This window comes from Rutilus rutilus, assembly GCF_951802725.1.
Source record: "Rutilus rutilus genome assembly, chromosome: 13".
In the NCBI taxonomy this organism is placed as follows: domain Eukaryota; kingdom Metazoa; phylum Chordata; class Actinopteri; order Cypriniformes; family Leuciscidae; genus Rutilus; species Rutilus rutilus.
Genome location: NC_140218.1, coordinates 3,883,916 through 3,907,031, shown reverse-complemented (window position 1 = coordinate 3,907,031; position 23,116 = coordinate 3,883,916). Strand labels below are relative to the sequence as shown.

The 23,116-nt window shown below is 38.8% G+C and overlaps 2 protein-coding genes across 4 annotated transcripts in view; both read left to right on the top strand.

Moving 5' to 3' along the window:
* LOC311302519 (uncharacterized protein) overlaps positions 1-23,116 on the top strand; it is a 1,110,603-nt gene that overhangs the window by 828,004 nt on the left and 259,483 nt on the right. The window lies entirely within an intron of this gene.
* LOC311302528 (NACHT, LRR and PYD domains-containing protein 3-like) overlaps positions 1-23,116 on the top strand; it is a 153,360-nt gene that overhangs the window by 26,037 nt on the left and 104,207 nt on the right. For 2 of the 3 annotated variants that reach the window (XM_084428486.1, XM_084428487.1), the window contains exons 10-12: positions 8,696-8,869; positions 15,018-15,191; positions 18,414-18,910. In XM_084428486.1, the coding sequence (XP_084284612.1) occupies positions 8,696-8,869; positions 15,018-15,191; positions 18,414-18,420 (355 nt within the window). In that variant the 3' untranslated portion in view covers positions 18,421-18,910. Of the gene's footprint in view, positions 1-8,695; positions 8,870-15,017; positions 15,192-18,413 lie in introns of those variants that run through there. The other variant, XM_084428489.1, reaches the window with a different exon arrangement.

Sequence of the window (23,116 nt, the reverse complement as noted above, 5' to 3'; positions counted from 1 at the left end):
CGATTCTTTGTTGTCGGTCACTATAGCGATCAATACTCATTAGGGCTGTCAAAATTGCTCAAAAATGACCTTCGAATATTCCCTCTAAAAAAAAACACATAGCTTATCTTCGAACTATTCGAACATCTGGTTGCACATTTTGTCAATGACGCGCATTACGTCAATAACAGGACAAATTAATACACATAACTACTTGTATAGGTAGTTTATTTAAGTTGAAACATATTTGACAACGTATTACCTACACGAAAAACAAGTAAATCAACTAATGGCCAAGACCGCAGACCTCACTCACTCTCGCTCGCTCACTCACTCGCAGGCACTCTTTCTCTCTCTCGCCCTCACCCTCAGCACCAAACGCGAATAGAGCGTCTGGCGCGAGTGTAAAGACGCGTTTACGCGTGTCTGGAGGTCTTGCGGCATGAATGAGGCGTCACGCGCTCTGCGCAGTTTAAATGAACAACAACAATAAGCAAATGTTGAGTGCTGATCAAGAGTTTTGTGCAAGCAATTTAAGGTCGCGACTCTTATATAGCAGGCTTCATTCAGTGATTGAAACAAATATTATTAACATTAATTGAAGTTTTACAGTATATAGAACCGACATTGAACGCTCCGAGCGAGCTGTGCTATGGTAAACATGGAACTTTTCCTTGACATGAAACGGTACATAATCAAACCAGTGGAAGCCTGCAGTGCATGAAACTGCTGTATCTAACCTACCTTATTCATGCAATATCTGTTCAGTCAGTACAGTAGCCTACACTTCAGAAATGTTTCTGTTTAACGTTAAATAAAATGACCCCTCAGGCAGCGCGCCCACTCGCAAAGCAGACAGCCGCGCCTCTGCTACCGCGGGCGTTTTTCCACATTCGAATATTAATTTTCACCTTCGAAATTCTGTTTTTTAAAACTATTCGAATATATATTCGAATTTAGAATATTCGTTGACAGCCCTATGGGATTTGTAGTGTCGTAGTGTCACACTTATTTCAGATGCCTTTTGAAAAGACTACAATTATTCAACCTGCCAAAGTGGCTAGTTGGAGTGACTGCGTTACCCGCCACGAGCAAAATCCACCCGCATTTGGCGGGTTGGCGGGTGTTAATGTCAAGCCCTGGATGTAAGAGACTTCTCACAGGAGCAGGCAAATGCACTGGATGCCTTGTCTATATCGGATAATCCTAAAACAATTATTGACCAGAACATGGTGGAGAGACTGTTTTCACAGGTCTGTCCTAACAAGGCTTCTGGGCCGGACGGCATCTCTGGGCGGTTACTAAAATCTTGTAGTAGAGAGCTGGCCGAAGCCTGGTGCCCTATTTTTCAGAAATCTATAGACACGCATACAGTTCCCTCTATGTGGAAGAGCTCCACTATTATCCCTGTCCCAGAAAAGGCTAGCTGTAAGGAGAATAATGATTATCGTCCAGTAGCACTTACTTCAATAATAATGAAGTGTTTGGAGAAAATTATGATTAATTTAGTAAAAACAGACGTGAGTGGTCTATCAGACCCATTTCAGTTTGCTTATAGGAGCAATAGAAGTACAGATGATGCTGTTATAGCTATAACACATTTCATAAATAGGCATCTAGAGGATCCTAGCTCGTATGCACGTCTTTTATTTGTAGATTTTAGCTCAGCTTTTAATATGTTGGAACCACATCTATTAATTGCAAGGCTGAATGATTTTAAAGTCAATCCATCTATTATAAAATGGTATTATTCTTTTTTGACCAATCACAGGCTATATTGTAGATATATGTGGCACTGTACAGCCCTGTACAGGACCCTTTTAATGAGCGTTTGGTGTAGGTCTACTAGGCATAGAGATATCTGAACATCTTTGCCAAGCGCAAACCAGTACAGAAGTAGCCTAATCAATAATTAAAGTGCAAGCTGAGAAACTGAAGTGGATATGGAGAAAAGCTTCTTTATATGCCATTGCCTACATTTTAAACGGATGTCTGCCAATAGGCCTAAAACATTACATATATGGTTATTGTGACAGAGACTGGGACTCCAGGTTAATAAGATTCTGACTGAGTAGCAAGATATGAATTCAATTGTGATTCTGTGAGAATTCACAGATCCAGTTTCTCTTTTTAAATCTTCCCCTTAACATTTAAAGGAATCTACATGTGTGTGTGTGTGTGTATGTGTGTGTGTGTGTGTGTGTGTGTGTGTGCTCAAATATGGCTTCTGGAGAGCAAATGAAGGATAAAATATGAATGACTAAACAGACATTAAGCAGTTCCCCATACTTTTAGAGTTACAACTAACAGCCACTAGATGGCAGCAGCGTATAAGAGATGAACTGACAGCTAGTAAATCTTTGAACATGGAGTGCTGATGATAATAAATGTAATATGTCAGGCTCACAATTTTTACAATTGAAGTGCTATAAAAGTTGTAGAAATGACAAATTCAATCTGCATTGTATTAAACAAATCTTTATTGATATGCAAATAGACAATAGACATCCAGCAAAAGAAAAATGGCAAGTGTTTATTTCTCCATGGCACATGCATTTTGTTTCTTTATATGCAGCCCAATGTTATCCAATGAGTTGTTTGCATTATTTAGGTATTTTATTTTAATTGTATTACATTTTTGGTAACACTTTACAATAAGGTGTCATTTGTTAATGCATTAACTAACATGAACTAACAGAGAGCAATAGCCTTTATTAATGTTAGTTAATAAAATATTAGTGTTCATGTTAGTTCACAGTGCATGTTAACAGATACAACTTTGGATCTTAAAAATGTCTTATAAAATGTTGAGCTTAACATTAACTAAGATTAATAAATGCTGTAGAATATTGTTCATTAATTGTTGGTTCATGTTAACTAATGCTAACAAAATGAAACCTTAGCCCATTATAAAGTGTTACTATTTTTTAATAAAGAAAGTTGGAAAAAAATTACTTCAACTTATTACAAGTAATCGATTTACTTTTTCTCAAGTGAGTTTGAACAAATCAAATTTCTATGGTCAGTTGAAACTAAAAATATTCTTTGAACCAAAGATGTTTTTTTACATGATTAAATCACAAATTATCACAATCTTTTTGATTAACTCAAGCTGTAATAATAGTACTCTGGAACAAGCTGACAGGGAAAACACACATAAACACAACGGAGATCGGACAAAGACTGAAGGAAAGGGTTTTATTATTAATAAATAATTAAATGTCTCCTTGCTATTTTAGACACATTCATAATCATTACTTTTACCGGTTATTTGTGGCAAGCTTTATGCGTGCGGTCGTGCGCTTGAGTGCGGCTATATTACGTAAACCTGTGTAGGCTATATAGCCTATTTAAGTAGCATAATTAAAATAATATACAGGGGCGATTTGTCCACGAATGGCTTAAATGAACAACTACTAGTCGACTAGAATTTTTTTTTTTTAAGTCGGAGGCAGCCCTATTCCACATATTTTCGAACCAGGCTCAGGCCATTCTGGGTTGAGCGAGCGACCCTGAGGAAATAAGCGAGCGGAGCGGAATATTCAGAAATGCTCACGAGCTCTGATCGGAACAAACCCGTCTGCTGAATTTGCGCAGAAACATCAAAATAGACATAACCAGCTTTTTAAAAAATGTAAAACTTTATGAGCTTATTGACGATTTTTTATAGTTCTAACTTCTTGACAAAATTAGAATATATGAATTTTTTTTTTTTTTTTTTTTTGAAGAAAAGTTTTGGGTGGGCCTACTAACGCACCCATAACGCCGTGCCTGGTGTGTGTATAAGAAAGAAAGAGAAAATGTCAGTATTTCATTGAGACTTGAGATTAAATAAACTGCTGTAGATCTTGTAGTATTAATTTTCACATGCAGTTACACATTGTATGTTAAAAACAAGAAAGTGGCTGGTAAAAACATTGAGTGGCTGGTAGATTTTGAAATCCACAGCTACAGTGGCCTGTGGACAAAAAAGTTAATTTCCATCCCTGAAACAGAGACATTACGTTTGTTTCCGTTATTTTACAAAATCTGAATATCTTTTGTAAATTTATGAATTATGTCTTGCTTTTATCTGTATGAGCATAAATTACGGAGTAAGAGTTTACTCTCTTGGCAGGAATAAATCCAGTGGTCGCGCCGCCGCCTCTGAATAAAATACAGTCAAACATATCAAATGTTCCAGCGCTCAATCTGAATAGTCTGTAATATAATCTGTGGCGTTCAGCGTGTCCACCGCCTCACTGCGCTGTTATATGGGGAAGATGATATTTTACGTCAGTAATGCCGAGTACAAAGCTTAGCCTACATAATAGGCCTAATAGTTCAGCTTGATTCGCAGATCATGAAACATCTGGATTCGTGCCGAATGAGGAATGTAGGCTTTTTTCACTTTAATTAATTTGTTTGGCATCTTATTTAGTTTTATTTAAATAAAAAACCTGTTCCTCGCCTTGAATATATATATCCATAGAAGCTGGCATGGCATTAAACAAAGAAAAGAAAAGAGAGATATTATTAGTAGTAGTAGTATTATAGCCTAAATATTATTATTATTATTATTATAAACTAGGCTACAATAAAAAGTCAAACAAAATAACGTTATTAATCTGTATTTGTTCTAATCAAACCGGTTTCTGAACGTTTATAATACAGAAGAAACGCAGGATCAGAAACGTTAAAATAGGACTGGTTCTGCTCGAGTGAACCGGGGGATTTATTCATTTATTCATTTTTACAGATCGTACTTTTAAGTGGCCAATGAATGAACAATATTATTAAAATATTTTAATATGTCTGAAAAGTTCATATCTTTGGCAAAGATAGACATTAAAATGCAGTATCATTTTATGTTAGACCGACATAAGTCACATTTTCGTCATTGTGTCCTTGCAAAAGATCTTTTATATGTTATTTAAATGTCAAAGAAATTAATTCACAGTGTAATAATTCCACAATGTGGGAATTAGGGCTGATAAAATGGGACGGGATATTTGCACTTATAAGTTCACTAAAAAGTTATTGAAACACTCTTTTATGCTACAAACGCCCATGACAAGCATGTAAGAACCACTGATCACTGAATCATTAATATTTTATTTCTATTTGAGCTGTTCATAAACAATATATTCTACTTACAAATGTGTTTCTCACACGTTTATGAGCTCGCCGCTTGCTGTCAATACGCGCCAGAGAGAGTTTAACACATCGCTGCACATTACTGTCTTCAGTGCCGCTATAACTGAGAGAGAAACAGGACTGCCCCCTACTGGTGATGTACGGCATGTGCCAGAGAACTTCACCACGGCCGAATCGCCCAATCCCTTTCCCTGTGATTCTTAATGGACACATCTGCACAACTTTTGATTTAAAACATGTATTAATAAATGTTGAAATGAACATCAACTAAGATTAATAAATGTTGTAGAAGAATCTGTCATGGTTCGTTCATGTTAACTAATGTAGTGAACTAGTGTGTAACAAATGAAACCTTATTGTAGTGTAAGCAAATAATCATCTCTGTGAGTCCATGTAATGCAAGTGGATTCAGAAACCACACAAAGTGAACATGACGGTAATCCATAAACCCCAGCTGATGAATCAGTGCTTCTGAAGTGAAACAAATATTTCAAACTTTTTACAATATAAGCCTTTGCTTCCGGCCAACACACACACATTCAGGAGTTCATGTTTGTCTTAAACGTCAGCACGTTCTGAAGCGTGATATAAGCGAACTGTGAAACTCACAGGAATGCCGCTCATCTTCCGCATCACTTCTGGTGTGAGCTTCAGAACGCACTTGTGTCGCTTCACGCCGATATCATTAACCCGTGTGCGACCATTGGCTGGAAGTGAGTGTTTATAACACTCTTATGGAAAATGAAACAAAGTGAACATGACGGTAATACAAAAAGAAAATATATCCATATATCTGGATCTGAAGTCTCTTCTGCTCACCAAGGCTGCATTTATTTGATTAAAAATACAAAAGAACAGTAATGTTATTAAATATTATGACAATTTAACATAACTATTTTTTTATTTTAATATATTTTCAAATGTACTTTAATCCTGTGATCAAAGCTGAATCTCAGCATCATTACTCCAGTCTTCAGTGTCACATGATCCTACAGAAATCATTCTGATATGATGATTTGATGCTCAAGAAACATTCATTATTATTATTATCAATGTTGAAAACAGTCGTGTACAATTTTCTTTTAGGATTCTTTGATGAATAGAAAGTTACACTTTACTATATATTCATGTAGAAAAGAGCTGTTTTACATTGGAATAATATTTCACAATATTACTGTTATTATTAATGAAATAAATGCAGCAGAAGAGACTTCTTTTTAAAACCTTAAAGATATTAGCGATCCCGCACGTTTGGCTGGTAGTGTATCTGCATGTGTTGCTCTGGAATCATCATTCGTCTCCACAACTGCATAATTACACCAGTTGTCTGTAATATGATGGTATTGTATTATACAATAAGCGAGTACATCATGAATGCCTTTTTTCAAAGCGTGTTTTTGTCCTATCCTGAATCACTACGGTAAGCCTGTAATAAGCGTTTAGACTCGGACTACTTTACAGCGGTCGGGTCGCACCGCGGCGGAGTAACGTTAGCCCAGCGCCTGCGGGACTCACCGCGTCAGAGACATAAACAGAGAGAAGTTTATTAACTGATAGAGCGCTGATTCATCCAGTAGTGAAACAAGTGAAGTCTTTATGAATCAATCATTCAAACCCATTTTAAAAATAGTATGTTTCACCTGTCTGGATCTTACATGTGTGTTCAAGCATATTCTCCCCTTTCTGAGAGGGTGTTCTCCACTGCTGGAGACACTGTAAGCTATAGGAGACTCCCACATTCTCCAAGAGGATGCAGAAATGTTTATTTTCCTTATTTTTGCAAAAGTTTGTTGACATTACCAGTCTGTAAAACTCATTTAACAAGTATAAGAAATAAACACACACAGGATTGTGCATTTTCCCCTTACTGCTGTGTTTTATTAGTTGTTTTAATCATTTTATTGAATGGGAACCAGAACCGGAAAATGTCTTACGATTCCCAACCCGCTGTTCCCAATAAGCTGTTTCATGACGACTCTCTCTGGGTCAGCGGCAGCGCCAACACAGATTTACAATATCACGATATGATTTAGTCAAAGGTTTAATAGACAGAGGAATCTGAAGAAGATGGTGTGTGTGTTTGAATGGAGATCACAGTATTTTAAAGATGAATCGTGCAGCTCTACTGTCTTATCTCTCTCTCAGCATATGAGCAGCGCGAGGGCTTTCAGTGCTTTCAGTCTCACGGCTCTTCCACACGTCCACTTGACATGGATATTACGACACTCAACACTCATATGCTGCGTTCATGTCATCTCGTAAAGATTGTCACATATAACAACAATCATTATCTACAAGCATAGCGATTATTATTCAATAAGAGAAAATAAAGGACTAAATTTGAAAGTTTATTAAATGAACTAAAATTATACATTTATAATGACACACTGCATACAGTACAACACCATTCTCTGATCAGATCTTTGAAATCAAGCCATCGTGTTTAATAGACAGCATGACCAGACCATTCAGTCTTTCCTGAGACAGTGTTCACTAAAACATTGACAGGATCATTGAATCAGTGATTTGAACTCGGTAAACTAAATCAGTTCTGTTCATGAATGAATCATCTAGACTGGTTTATTAACGGGTTTCTCCTATTCACGGCAATGAACCGACTCAAATGATTCATTCACGAATCGGACATCATTACAAATGTATATCTATGACTAGAACGACATCGTAAATGTTGATCGATTCCTCACAGAAATCGGCTCCAAGTCTTCAGAAAGCCTAAATATATTCATCACTGGACTAGTTTTATTGTCACTTGGTGATTTTCCGTTTCTGCCCTGCGTCGTTTCTGAATAACCCGAGAACAAACACACACACACACACACACACACACACTATAATGAATACCCGTTCTTTATAGCGTTCTTCCTATAAGATTATTTTACAAAGTAAATACCAAAATCATCCAGGAAATTATGGAGTTCTGCTGTACCCTTAGAATCGTCCCAATCCTCCCCTGCTAACACACACACACACACACACACACACACACACACACACACACACACACACACACACAGACAGACAGACAGACAGACAGACAGACAGACAGACAGACACATACATACAGACACACACACACACACACAGAGAGACACAGACACACACACACAGACACACACACATACACACACACAGACACACACACACACACACACAGACACACACAGACACACACACAAACACACACACAGAGAGACACAGACACACACACACACACACACACACACACACACACACACAGAGACACACACACACAGAGACACAGACACACAGACACAGACACACACACACACACAGAGACGCACACACACAAGCACACACACAAAAACACACACACACACACACACGTTGGGTTTACATGTTTTATGGGGACTTTGCATAGAAATAATGATTTTTATACTCTACAAACTCTATAATCAATCCCCTAATCCTAACTGATGAAGTTTCACAATGTGAACTAATGAGTATTTGTATATATTTCATATTGACAGGATTATGTTATTTTTTAAGTGTCATGTTTATCTCTGGATATAGGCTTAATGTGTGTCATTGTTCTCTACAGGTTGATCAGGTGTGGTGTGACAGATGAAGGTTGTGCTGCTCTGGCTTCAGCTCTGAGATCAAACCCCTCACACCTGAGAGAACTGAATCTGTCATATAATAATCTAGGACACTCAGGAGTGAAGCTGTTTTCTGCTGTACTGGCGAATCCTCACTGTAAACTGGAGACACTGGGGTAAGATCATACGTTACTCTCACATGAAACTGTCACTAGGGGCGTTTGTTGAAACAATATAAAAAATGCCCATAAGGGGGGCGTCAAAGACTGAACAATTTAGTTCCAAATGCTGTATCTTTTGATTCCTTTATCCAATCACCACAACATTTGATCCAGATGCAGCTCATATGTAGAGGGACTTCCCCAAAAAACAATTTTCCTCCTACCTTATTTCCTTCCTGAGTTATTCCATGTCAAATAAGAAAGATATGCATTATCATTATGAAAATTCTATATATTTCCTGTCTTTTATCAGCAGTTTCTCGGCAGGAGAATGTCCAAATGTAATGTAATTTGTATTTTCAAAAAAATTTGAAAAGTGTTCTATCAAACGATATCTACCTTTAGACTCTCCTAGTTATAGTTTTGGAGTTATGAGTCTTTAGTTTTGTGTATGTCACTCAGACAAAACTCTAAAAATGCCTTAGTTTTTTGTTCATAATTGCTGTTGCCAATTTTGAATAAGAGTTACTGTTCATTGAATTGTACAAAAAATAATTTTAATGAAAATGTTTATTATAGAAGGTTAATAAAAAATGTTATGACTGAAAGAATTGCATTTTTATAGAATTAAAACAATGGGAATTAAAATGCTTTCCATTTGTTCTCTTTCTAATGCAATGTTCAGGTTTGACTGTATTATAAAGTAAAACTGGCACTTCAAATTACCATTTAAACCAACCAACCAAACAGAAAACTTGACAAAAATAGTCTTTGAGAATCTCTTATTATATATTAAAATCCACAACCTGAAAAAAATAGGCAAATATGTGCAAAAACAACTAGAATTCACAAGCCTTTCTACAGAGAGCTGTAAATCCATCTAGTGGTTAAAATATGATATTGCACGATAATTATGCTCACTATATCCACCAGATGGCACCAATCTGACTCCAAAAATTGTTTTCTATAGGCCTAGTCTCTACTTTAACCTGAAATACAGAATTAATAAAAAAAAATTTTTAAATAATTATATTATATAATTGGGAAAAAATTGATCATAATTATTGCATACATATTAATTATTATCTTAAAATTCTCTCAAAACACCACAGAAAAAAAGGAAAAATATAATTGAACAAAAATACATTTCATTGATTTTACTGAAAAAAAAAAAAATCTGAATCCCGCCCTCCGGGTCATTTTAGACCCGAAGACCCCAAGTGTGACGAAAACATGAGGAGCCCCAGAGGGCTAGGCTACTGTATTGTATATGTCTGATTTATGTTGAAGTGTTTGGGACATGGCTTTTAATGCTGAGTCTTTTGTTTATGTACACAGGCTATCAAAGTATATCAAAATATGAATTTAGATTTATCGGCCAATATATCGGTTATCGGCTTTCAAATGAAAAGAATTATCGGTTAAAAATATCTGAAAAATCTGCTTGAGTAACGAAGTATTTGTGCTTCCCATCTCTGACACTTTGACATGGTGATCTACATTTAACAGCCTTTACTTTAAACACACTCAATCTCAGCACAGTCAGGATTAACACAGTCCATTCATTTTAATTTTAGGGGGAAACTGGAAACTGTAGAGATTTTTCTCCAGGTTTAAAGTCTACATCATGTCAATGTCACAGATTATGACCTGGAGAAACACTATAGTACATCGATGACACGTCAGTGTGTGTATTATTAATGAGACTGCGTGTTCTTATCCTATGAGAAGACATTTCTCTTCTTCATGACAGCACACGGTGTTTTTCTATGACAGACGCTTCAAACTGTAAAATCAGGCAGTAGTTTAGAGAGGCGTTCATGGGTCGCAAGTGTGTGTGTCCATGGAGCAAGAGTTGAGTGTGTTGCAGGCTTCCCCCGTGATGCTGTCAGGCCGAGACTCACTGCGGGCGCTTGGTTGGCCAGAAACTACCAACACAATCAAACTGTGTGTGTGTGTGTGTGTGTGTGTGTGTGTGTGTGTGTGTGTGTGTGTGTGTGCGCGTGTGCGTGCGCGTGTGTGTGTGTGTGTGTGTGTGTGTAACAAGCAGAGGTGGGAGTAAGTCACACATGTGCAAGTCACAAGCAAGTCTCAAGTCTTAACCTTCAAGTCTCAAGCAAGTCCAAGTCAATTTTGTGAAAAGCAAGTCAAGTCAAGTCATAGCTTGGGTCACAAGTCACTGGCAAGTCATACAAACATTTGATGATTTCAATGAATTTATATATTAAAATAAGTTAAAACTACAGAAGTTGTGGACTATGGTTTTATTTATCAGTATTTTTTTAAATATGCATTTCCACATACAGCTGAGTGGTTACTACAATAAAAATCTAAAAAATTAAAAATTAATAAAATTTCAAACTACATAGCCTAAAATGTAAATGTAACTGAAATTAGGCCAACATTAAAGCATGAAAAAATAAATATGCCTCAAACATTGCAGAAGACCATTAAAAGACATTAAACAATTCACGATTCAACCATAATGGTTCATATGCCACCAAATGGCATTCTTCAAACTGGCATCCCCTTTATATAAGCTATTTTTAATTATGAAGTTAAAACCGCCAATAGGTGGCGCCAAATCACCTCTTAATGTACGAGTCATAAAAGCATTCATTCAACTGATTTGTTCAAAAAGGCAGATTCGTTCTGGAACTAAGCAACTAGGTCACTGAATCACAGATACGCATAACTCTTTCTGTGGCTTGTTTGGAACTATTGTCATTGGAGAAATAGAGCAAAAACAGAGAATATCTGGAATATTATGTCTAAAATGTCACATCACAATATTCACTCTTTGTTTACTGAACTGTTTTATAAAATCATTATCACATTTGCAATCGCGCCAATATTCTGGAAATATTTTTTAATATAATATGTTATAGGCCTAATTATAAAAATAACTCATACTAGGGCAATTTTTCCACCACATTCTGAATTTTGTCATATATTCTGAATAAGCCATAGCTTACTTTTAGACGTGGTGAATGAAGTTCGACTGTTCGAGGTTGTGATGGTCGTCCGATATCCCTTGCCTGTTATTATGCGTACAGCAAATCTTCTTGTATGGATATGGTCAATTTCTAGTGCTTATATCCAAAAAGAAACGATGCGGGGAGATGTTTTTGTATTTAGCGCTGTAAGAACCATCCATTAGCCCAACGACGGAATCCAACGGCCTGGCGAAGGTTTAAAGCATGTATGTCTTTTCAGCGCTCCAGTGAAGTTCACTTAATTTATTGGAACTTAGTTTTAGTATTACTTTAGCTCTACGCTTAATCTGACTCCAATTTCAAATGATAATCAAATTTAGATCGTATTTCTGATTAGAAAATAATCATACGCATTGATTATGGATTAATTTAGATCTTTGATTATTCTGAGTAATCCCATACTTTCAGTTATTAATTCATTATGGACCCGAATGCCGCTTAGAGATCACGTCGGCCAAATCGTGTTTCTCACGGACACAAACTTGTTAATTCTGATTTTAGTCAGAGGATGTAGGGTTTGCTAATATACCTCTCCAGCCGGCCGCCTACTGCTTGCTCGAACTAGAGAGTGTAGTTTAATTTAGCCATTTCCATACAACTTGCTAAATCAGTGATAGACAGAAATCAACAGGTCTCCTGGATAACGTGCCTACTGCTCCGTTCATTCATGTGCCTGTAGTTTGACCTACCTTAACTAAGTTTGCGGTAGCACCAGCCTCCTTAAAGGGATACTCCACTTTTTTCGGAAATATGCTCATTTTACATCTCCCCCAGAGTTAAACAGTTGAGTTTTACCGTTTTAGAATCCATTCAGCCGAACTCCGGGTCTGACGGTACCACTTTTAGCATAGCTTAGCACAGATCATTGATTCTGATTAGTCCAGTAGCATTTCTTTCAAAATGACCAAAGAGTTTCAATATTTTTCCTATTTAAAACTTGACTCTTCTGTAGTTAAACCGTGTACTAAGATCGACGGAAAATGAAAAGTTGCGATTTTCTAAGCCTATATGGCTAGGAACTACTCTCATTCCAGCGTAATAATCAAGGAACTGTGCGGCTGTACCATGAGTGCAGCAGGCGTAGTGATATGACGCAGCGCCTGAAAATAGGTCTAATAGGTTAGACAAACTTAGTCCCGGTCACGTTGGAAGAAGTTACCGAGCTGGGGACTATTTTCAGGCGCTGCGTCATATCATTACGCCTGCTGCACCCATGGTACAGACACACAGTTCCTTGATTATTACGCTGGAATGAGAGTAGTTCCTAGCCATATCAGCCTAGAAAATCGCAACTTTTCATTTTCCGTCGATCTTAGTACACGGTTTAACTACAGAAGAGTCAAGTTTTAAATAGGAAAAATATTGAAACTCTTTGGTCATTTTGAAAGAAATGCTACTGGACTCATCAGAATCAATGATCTGTGCTAAGCTATGCTAAAAGTGGTACCGTCAGAACCGGAGTTCGTCTGAATGGATTCTAAAACGGTAAAACTCAACTGTTTAACTCTGGGGGAGATGTAAAATGAGCTTATTTCCGAAAAAAGTGGAGTATCCCTTTAAATATATTAAAATAATGATTTCAGAATACTTCAGAATAAATCAAGGTGTAACATTTATTTGTCAGGTAAAAATGTATTATGCCAATTACAGAAGTAAATTATTAAAAGCCAATTCAAAAATACATGACATCATTTACTCAAAGATGATTCTAAAAGTAAGTAATGTTTTCCTGACAAAGACACACAGTAATACTTGCATGCATTACTGTGGGGGATTCTCCTGGTAAAAGATTCCCAAAGATTGCTCTGTCCCCTCACCTTAAATACCAGACCAGAACAACAGGGGTTAAACAAATGTTGTTTAGAGTTGTTTGGGCCAATCCATGTACCCCAGGGGGGTAGCACCTGGTTTCAGGAGATATCGTAAAGAGATATCAGCCAGAGAGATACAGGATTCTCCTAAGTTCGCAATCTTTTTCATTAAACCAATGACTGCAATGAAATTAAGACCATTTTACCAATCGCACTGTGATCCTTAAAATGACACCAAACATGAAAAGGAAAAACAACATATTCACAAGATACACCATATGTGTTATATAGACATTCTTAATGAACCTTCAGTGCCTTGAGGAGGGAGAGAGGGGGATGAGTTGAAGTCAAACAAGGGGACAATGAGATAAGTTTGGGCAGGACAAGGTTCTGTGCTCTGTCTTTGCTATCTGCTGTCCAGGGTGCATTTTATGGCTTTATTGCAGGGTGCGTTTTGTTTTAGCAGGAAAATCAGTTCTTACAGAGCGTTCACCGCGATGTATGTTTTTTCTGGGCTTGTGCAGCGTCACGCAATCGCGCAGAATCTGATGACTGACGCCAATGGTTCCGTTGCTGTCATTTTGTTCATCAATTGATGTTGCGATTATTAAAAAAAAAAAAAAAAAAATGTATATCAAGTCATTCTCGAGTCATACAGTTCAAGTCAAGTCAAGTCTCGAGTCATTGGGTCTCAAGTCAAAGTCAAGTCGAGTCATTTTCTTTATTTAGTCAAGCAAGTCTCAAGTCCTTAAATTTGCGACTCGAGTCTGACTCGAGTCAAGTCATATGACTCGAGTCCCCCATGTCTGGTAACAAGCGTCTTTCTGAGGAGAGCTATGAGAATTTCTGTCTTCTCTGTCACTATCCATCTTTACTGTCAGTGTCCTGAAGGGACGTAGATGTGTAACATTTGTATGAGATCAATACAAATTATATTACAATTATACTCGTCCCTCTCTCTCTCTCTCCTCTGTCTTGCTCTGCCACACACACTATAATGAATACCGGTTCTTTATAGCGTAAGTAAATACCAAAATCATCCAGGAAATTATGGAGTTCTACTGGACCCTTAGAATCGTCCCAATCCTCCCCTGCTAACACACACACACACACACACACACACACACACACACACACACACGTTGGGTTTACATGTTTTATGGGGACTTTCCATAGAAATAATGATTTTTATACTCTACAAACTCTATAATCAATCCCCTAATCCTAACTGAGGAATTTTCACAATGTGAACTAATGAGTATTTGTATATATTTCATATTGACAGGATTATGTTATTTTTTAAGTGTCGTGTTTATCTCTGGATATAGGCTTAATGTGTGTCATTGTTCTCTACAGGTTGAGGAGGTGTGGTGTGACAGATGACGGTTGTGCTGCTCTGGCTTCAGCTCTGAGATCAAACCCCTCACACCTGAGAGAACTGTATCTGTCTGAGAATAAACTAGGAGACTCAGGAGTGAAGCTGTTAGAGGATCTGAGGGATGATCCACATTATAAACTGAAGACACTGAGGTAAGAATAGTTTAATGATTTTCATCATCATATTTTTATTTAAAGTTCAAATGGCTGATTTACTCACTAGAAATATAAGTAAATTGTACCAGGTTCAGTAACAGTGTGTGTGTGTGTGTGTGTGTGTGTGTGTGTGTGTGTGTGTGTGTGTGTGTGTGTGTGTGTGTGTGTGTGTGTGTGTGTGTCTGTGTGGATATTTTGTCTGAGATCATCAGATAATGAGTCTTAAATTCAGCTTCAGTTTCTGTAGGTCTCTGAACTTTAAACTGTGTTTAATATGAGTGTAATTCTGCTCATCATACTGTTGTGACTGATTGTGAAAATAATATTAATGTTATTTCAGCTTTTCCCCTTTAAAGGGTAACTAAACCCCTGGTCAGAGCCTGACTCCACCCACTGGCAATATTTGAAAAATGCTAGAAAAGTGGGCAGACCCCAGCGGAGATAGAGGGGACGAACCGTGAGCGGGGGGTCGTGCACCTGAGACCCGCTGTCAGACTCTCTAAAATGGAGAGTGACTCACAGGGTCGCGAGACGACGTAAAGTACATGCATCTGATGAGTTTTATCGAGTGGATGTCAATAGCGCGTGCTCTCTGTAGGCATTTTCATATTTTGCCGCTATGTGAAAAAATCCAGCAAAATGCGCTGGCGCGTTTGTCGACCCCAGAGGATTACCTTTAGCCTAACCATAAATTGTGATTAAAATATATATGATCACTCACATCAAGAAGCCGCTGCGGTGGTGGAGTCCATGTAGGAGGAGCAGCGTTTGGCACTGTCGCTTTTCAGCGCGAGCTGTGTGGAGAAGCCCATTGAGTTGGAAAAGCAATTCCGCGTAAAATGCAGGTTTCACACTCACGGTCTTCCAGGCCACGCATTCAACCACTGGCGCCTAATTTCCAAGTCTGCTGGAAAGCTGTGCAGTTGCCACTAACAACACTTCACCTACCACTGTACTAAATACAGATAAATCTACGCTAGCTCATCCAAGGGCGTGGTGAGCTCATACCAAGGGAGGGCGTGGTGAGCTGGAACCTGCTTACGTCACGCAGTACTGCAACATCCAATAGGAAAATTTAACTGCAGTAGCCACCGTTCAACCTGAAGAGGGCAGCACTCAGACGTTTTTACACCATATATTGTAGAATTAAAACACTTTATACCCAAATGTCAAAAAAGTTACTCAAATCAATGACCAGCACTAATAAAGCCCCATTCTTACAGATCATTAACTAAAAAAAGTTGGTTTAGGGTTTAGTTACCCTTTAACTGTCTCTATAGGCATCTTTACACAGCGAGTTAAGGCTGCTCTAAAGCGGCTCTGTGTCTGCTCAAAGTTCTGTGGAAAGACACAATGCCGCATGAAAGCAGACTTAAAATATGCCGGGTCTGACCCGCCTCAGCCCCGAGTGTCAAAGATGACTCTGATATTGTTTTGTTCAGTGTAAATGAACGCGATCTTGTGTCGCTCTAAACTACGCCATTGTCATGACAACCAAACGCGCGCGCGAGAATCAAGCAGGGGGGCAGGGATTTGGATTATTTTGAAGGTACCCCCGGGCGCCGCCATTGGCTAGCGGAACCCCACCTGCTCTTAGCATACCATTGACTCCCATTCATTTTGGCGTCACTTTGACAGCGAATAACTTCACATCTGAGGCGTTTAAAGACTCCATTTGTCCATTATTTATTTCTAAAGAAACACGAAAATGTATAAAATGCTCCATTACCTTGTAGCTTACGTTATGGCCCTGTAGAAGCAGTTTTTGTAAAAGTAGGCTAACGATTGCGTCATAACCACGCGACTCTCTGTCGCACAGTAGGAAATTACCGTATGGACAGGAGTAGAAGCTCGCTCGCAATCGGGGGGACATCGAGGCAAAATGACAAAGTAATTAATCAGAACACCTACAAAAAGTTTCTCCTGCTCCAGCTCATGGACAGCTCCTACTCACGCTCTCCGTCTCTGCGAGTTTCGGAAGGTAATGATTCAGATTGATCTTGGCACAGCTACTAGAAGACAGACGGTTTGCTCACGTCACATCTACATCGTCGAGCTCAGTTTGAGTCTGCGCAGTACGCTGGACCCCCAGGAAGTAAGAGTTTCTAATTGGCTTCATTTTGTCTCCGTTGATTCCAATGGGGTCGCTGTGTCCATTTCTTTTACTGTCTATGGAATCAAGAAGCGGAAGACTAAAAATATCGGCCATAATCCATATTGTTTTAGCCAAATTAAAAAATGTCAGCCAACAAGAGACAATAAAGTAAAAGTGTCCTGTACTCACATCGTGAAGAAACCACCAGAATAACAGAGTCGACGTGTGTAATCAATTGGCTTTCGCCGTTTGTAATCTTCCTCTGAAGAGACTGGCAGATCAACGCGCTTCTACATTTCTCTCAGATACGCTAATGCTTATTCGCCGTCACTGTGTGATATTATATTCCAGAAATCATCTTCTTGAGGACGATATTTCACACATTCTTTCTGGCTCTTTGAAAAACATGAATAAATCCTGCGGTGATCGACCCGGTGTAATAATTCATAATATATTTGTAGCATTTGTTCCATCTGGAATAGTTTTATTAAGAAATATAAAATAGCTCTCAGTACCACAGAATTATGACGAACATCAGAGCGTGAGATCGCTATATCACACAGAGGAAATCTGACATTCTGTGTTTTTATTTATCTTGAGTTTTATTTCTTTAATATTTAATTACTTTTAAATTCATTTTATAACACTTTGTTAAAACTGTAGTTTTAAAATAGTAATGTTCAAAGTATTATTTCCCGTGATTTTAATAACTAATTCCTGTGTAAATGCATTTATGTTCTCGGCGTCAGAGAAGCAATAAACATTCTGTGTAAATGCACATTTTGTGATTTTATGCCGCTTCAGATTTGGTTTGTGTGTAAAGACGCCTTATGTGTGTGATAATCTGAGATCTGGGTTGTTATGAACTGATATTAAATGTGTAGTGAGTGTAATGGTCATTTCTGCTAGTTCTGGATCAGCTGTCCGGTGTGTGAAAGTGACCTTTCATGTGCTTTTGATTTTGTAAAGTGACTTTGAGCATCAGATAGAAGCGATATGATCATGCTTGAGAATGAATTAATATAGATTATCTAGTTAGTTTTCTTATGAAAAGATGTGACAGATGTAATATCTCATACTGCATATGTGACTGTGTGTGTGTGTGTGTGTGTGTTTTATTATAGGTTATAGATGACAGTGTGATCTTCTGCTGATCATCTGATGGTGAATAAGGATCCACTACAGAGACTCAGTCAACAGAATCAACAGAGACTGAAGATACAGTGACTTCACTGTTAGAAATGAAGACTTCATGTAGATCTCAGCGATCCTCTGACAGACCTGATGAGGCGGCAGTGAAACACCTTTTATTTCACAGCAAATTACAGTTTCTCATTCATAGATTAATAATTTTATGTGTATAAACGCACAGTAACTCAAAAAGCTCTGAGTTTTGTCACAGAGTAAATAAAGAGCCTGAATATCTCTGTGTTTGTGTTGTACCAGCAGAGGGAGACAAAGACTGATGAAATATTCATTTTTCATAATTATGAGAAGAAGAAGAAACAGTTCAGGCTCACTTTTGGAAAACAATGGAAGCTCAAGTTTATACATAATGTTTTTAATAATGGTTGCATTACATGTTGTATTAATGTATTAAAGGGGTCATATGATGCGTTTTCATGTTTTGTTTTTCTTTAGTGTGTTATGTAGATGTTTTTGCATGTATAAGATCTACAAACTTACAAAGCTCAAAGTCTCCTACAAAAGATTTTGGTGCTCGAGCCCCTTTTTCAAAATGAATCAGAAGTGCCCCTCTCAAACAAATATCAATGATAATATTGTGGTCAATAAAACAAAATGCATTCGATTATAATTAACATGACAATGTGAACAAAACTAACAACAATTTATTATTTTTTCCGAAGTGTTAACAACTTAGTGTTAACTAATAATTGTTATAAACTGGTACTACCAACAAAATATGAGTGTATTCCTGGAGCTGGGCGTCGTTACACTCCATCCTCATGATCGCTTTCTGCAGGACTTTTACGGGCTTTCCTCAACTCACTGAAGTGACGTCGGTGTCCGGGTTAGCGCTAGCATGAGCCGTCAGGCAAGTGTTATTTAAATAAACTCCTGATGTACTCAAGGCCGTAACCAGGGTTTGAAAATTAGTGAGGTCCGGAGTGAGGCGTTAAGAATTGTGCTATAATAACACCCACAAATGCACTACATAGCCTAAACCTCAAAATAGACAGACATGTAGATGATTGTGAAAGATTTTTTATTCAATTTAATGTTTTACATTTCACAGACATGTTACAAACTATTTACAGGCTATAGTGTGTGTGTGTGTGTGTGTGTGTGTGTGTGTGTGTGTGTGTGTGCTACTCTTCAACCCTTGGCTCACTGAAATGACAAAATAACAAAGACAGATTCAGACTTCAGACAGATAGTTTATAATCAGTGCAAATGCAAATGAATGTTGGATGACTATACTCTTTACAACATGCATTACCTTTCCATTGAAGGCTAGCTGTATCCTCCTGTGGCCAGAGGCATCCCACCGTCTAAGGACTCTCTCCTTGTCCAGCTTAACTTTTTGATGAACATGCATCAACGCCAGTCCTGTGAGCCTTTCACTAGACATAGAAGATCTGAGCCATGTTTTGAGCCTTCGCATTGCAGAGAATGACCTTTCACATTCACATGTTGTCACAGGAAGTGTAAGAAATTTTTTCAGCATACATTGGATGTTGGGGAAGAAGGCCCTCTGTGTTGTTTTCAGAGTTTCCAGTGCTGATGCAGGCAGACGTCAGACTTCGTACTTCGCTCTATTTCATTTCGCTCCTGTACTCAGTCTGAGACCGCGACCTATCTCTCAGTTTTCCTCCGGCCTGAAAACAGCCAGCCAACGAACAGAGGGTGGGCTAAGAGCCGTGACGTAGACGCTAAGCGCCTAGTTTAGATTGTAGTTCAGGATACGACCGCGGATATGGAGACACGGGATGCAATTCGCTCTGTTGTGGAGAATATTCCCGGCATTAGCAATTTATTGTTTGTTCAACATTTTGAATGGAGGTGATGTTGTGGCCCTACTCCCGACAGGTTTTGGGAAAAGTTTAATTTATCAACTATTACCAATCGTCAGCGAGAAACTGGGGAGACCAAAGGCCGGCAAGGCGATAGGCTTTTTTATGGTCCTTGGCGTTTATGAAGGTGTATCTCGGTCTCTTTTATCTGTCGAACTGGCGCTCTTTTGACAGGTTATTGTCTCCTTTCTTTGCCAGTCCTTAAATATTGTCATGTCATGCTGTAATCTTGTAATTAAGTTGCAGCATTTCCGGCAGACTCGAGAAGAACTAAGAGCTGTGTTTGACAGAACTAATCCTAACTTTGACAGTTGGCTACAAATATTTTCTTGATTCTCTCTACTATCAAATATTGTTTTAGAGGCACTGATTGTACCGTGGATGCGAAGATTTACTTCACATAACCTGCAAAAGTCGTTCACAGCCATGTTCACTCCATATTTAGCTCGATGGTTTAGTTTTAGTATAGTTTTAGGATTACACAGTGGAAATTCGATGCGGCTGAGACGGCGCATAGCATACGTCATGACCAAACGTTATGTGATTGGCTTACGGGTAACCAATGATTTTAAGCTTCAGACTAGCGCCCCCAGGCGGTAAAGAAAACCTTTTTCTATTACGGATCTCCAGACTCTCTCTACGAAGCAAAGCGAAGTAGCAGAGTCTGGTATTACCAGGCTAGCAGCACCCCATCTTCAGAGTGAAACTTGTGCCTCCAGCTTTCTATCTCCTGCTCTACTGTGTTTGGGTAAGGTAGGTCCTCATGGTACCACTTTACCATTCTTTGCTCTCTTTCTTCTGTCAGTTTCTTCAATGATTTTGGTACTAGGTAAACTGCTAGTGATGCAGGCTCATTACTTTCAGAGAATCTCTCATCCAGCTCACTAGTTATGTGATCAGTGAAGGGATAGAAGAGATTCACCTGGTAGTGGTCTTCCACTGACTCTGGATGTTTGGGCTGTAATTCTGTTTTACTGATATTCTACGCTTTGTTGGGACCACATCAACTGAGTTGGCCAATGCTGTGGCTTTTTGAAAACATGGACTGAATCCTTGCTCATTTCTTTGGTTGGCTATGACTTGCCGTACATTTCCTGCCTCCTCGTATGCTGTGATGATGTCCAAGTTGGTAGACTGCAGCTGTTTGGTTAGAGGTAGCATATAACCCAGCACTTTGTTGGCTATTACAGCAGTAATGATGGTCTCAAATGTTTCAATACTATGCCGGAGAGTACTGGCCTTTCCAGAGGTGGTAGTTACTTCTGCCTCCATGGTCTCCAAAACAGAATGTATAGCAGTGAACTTCTCCACAAAAGCACTCAGTGTGTTTGCTCTGCTACCCCATCTAGTGTCTGACATCAGTGGGATCCCTGCTGTTCTTGGTTGCCCTTCTCTTCTACTCTCTGCCCGCAGGCCATCTTTTCTGGCCCCTGTGGCTGAGAAGAACACTGCAATCTTTTCTCCGATGGCCATTGTGTTCCTCACTAAAGGAAGATCAGAACAACCATGCACCACAACAAAATTAAGTGCATGGCTCCTACAATGGGTGTACATTGCCCTGGGGTACAGTTCCTTGACTCTCTTTTGTACCCCACTCACTTTGCCACTCATTGTAGAGGCCCCATCATAACCCTGACCCCTTAGGAAAGTTGTTTGAAGACCCCACTTTGTCAGCTGATTGAGAATGGCTGAGGTTATTGTTGCCGCATCTTGTTTGGGCAAGGGACAGAAACAGAGAAAATCCTCCTTTATCTCTAGGTTTTCTTCCTCCTCATTGACGTAACGAACACATATGGACATCTGTTCAGTCCCACTTATATCCATGGACTCATCAGCTAATACAGTGAAGTACTTGGCTGCCTGTATTCTGTTGATTAGGGTCCCTCTGATTTCCTCTGCACAACAATCAATAAGCTCATTTTGAATTGCGGGTGAAATGTACAGTGGGTACGGAAAGTATTCAGACCCCCTTAAATTCCTCACTCTCTGTTATATTGCAGCCATTTGCTAAAATCATTTAAGTTCTTTTTTTTCCCTCATTATTGTACACACAGCACCCCATATTGACAGAAAAACACAGAATTGTTGACATTTTTGCAAATGTATTAAAAAAGAAAAACTGAAATATCACATGGTCTTAAGTATTCAGACCCTTTGCTGTGACACTCATATATTTAACTCAGGTGCTGTCCATTTCTTCTGATCATCCTTGAGATGGTTCTACACCTTCATTTGAGTCCAGCTGTGTTTGATTATACTGATTGGACTTGATTAGGAAAGCCACACACCTGTCTATATAAGACCTTACAGCTCACAGTGCATGTCAGAGCAAATGAGAATCATGAGGTCAAAGGAACTGCCTGAAGAGCTCAGAGACAGAATTGTGGCAAGGCACAGATCTGGCCAAGGTTACAAAAACATTTCTGCTGCACTTAAGGTTCCTAAGAGCACAGTGGCCTCCATAATCCTTAAATGGAAGACGTTTGGGATGACCAGAACCCTTCCTATAGCCGTCCGCCAAACTGAGCTATTGGGGGAGAAGAGCCTTGGTCAGAGAGGTAAAGAAGAACCCAAAGATCACTGTGGCTGAGCTCCAGAGATGCAGTCGGGAGATGGGAGAAAGTTGTAGTAAGTCAACCATCACTGCAGCCATCCACCAGTCGGGGCTTTATGGCAGAGTGGCCCGACGGAAGCACCTGAACTCTCCAAGAACACCTGAAGGACTCCAAGATGGTGATAAATAAGATTCTCTGGTCTGATGAGACCAAGATAGAACTTTTGGGCCTTAATTC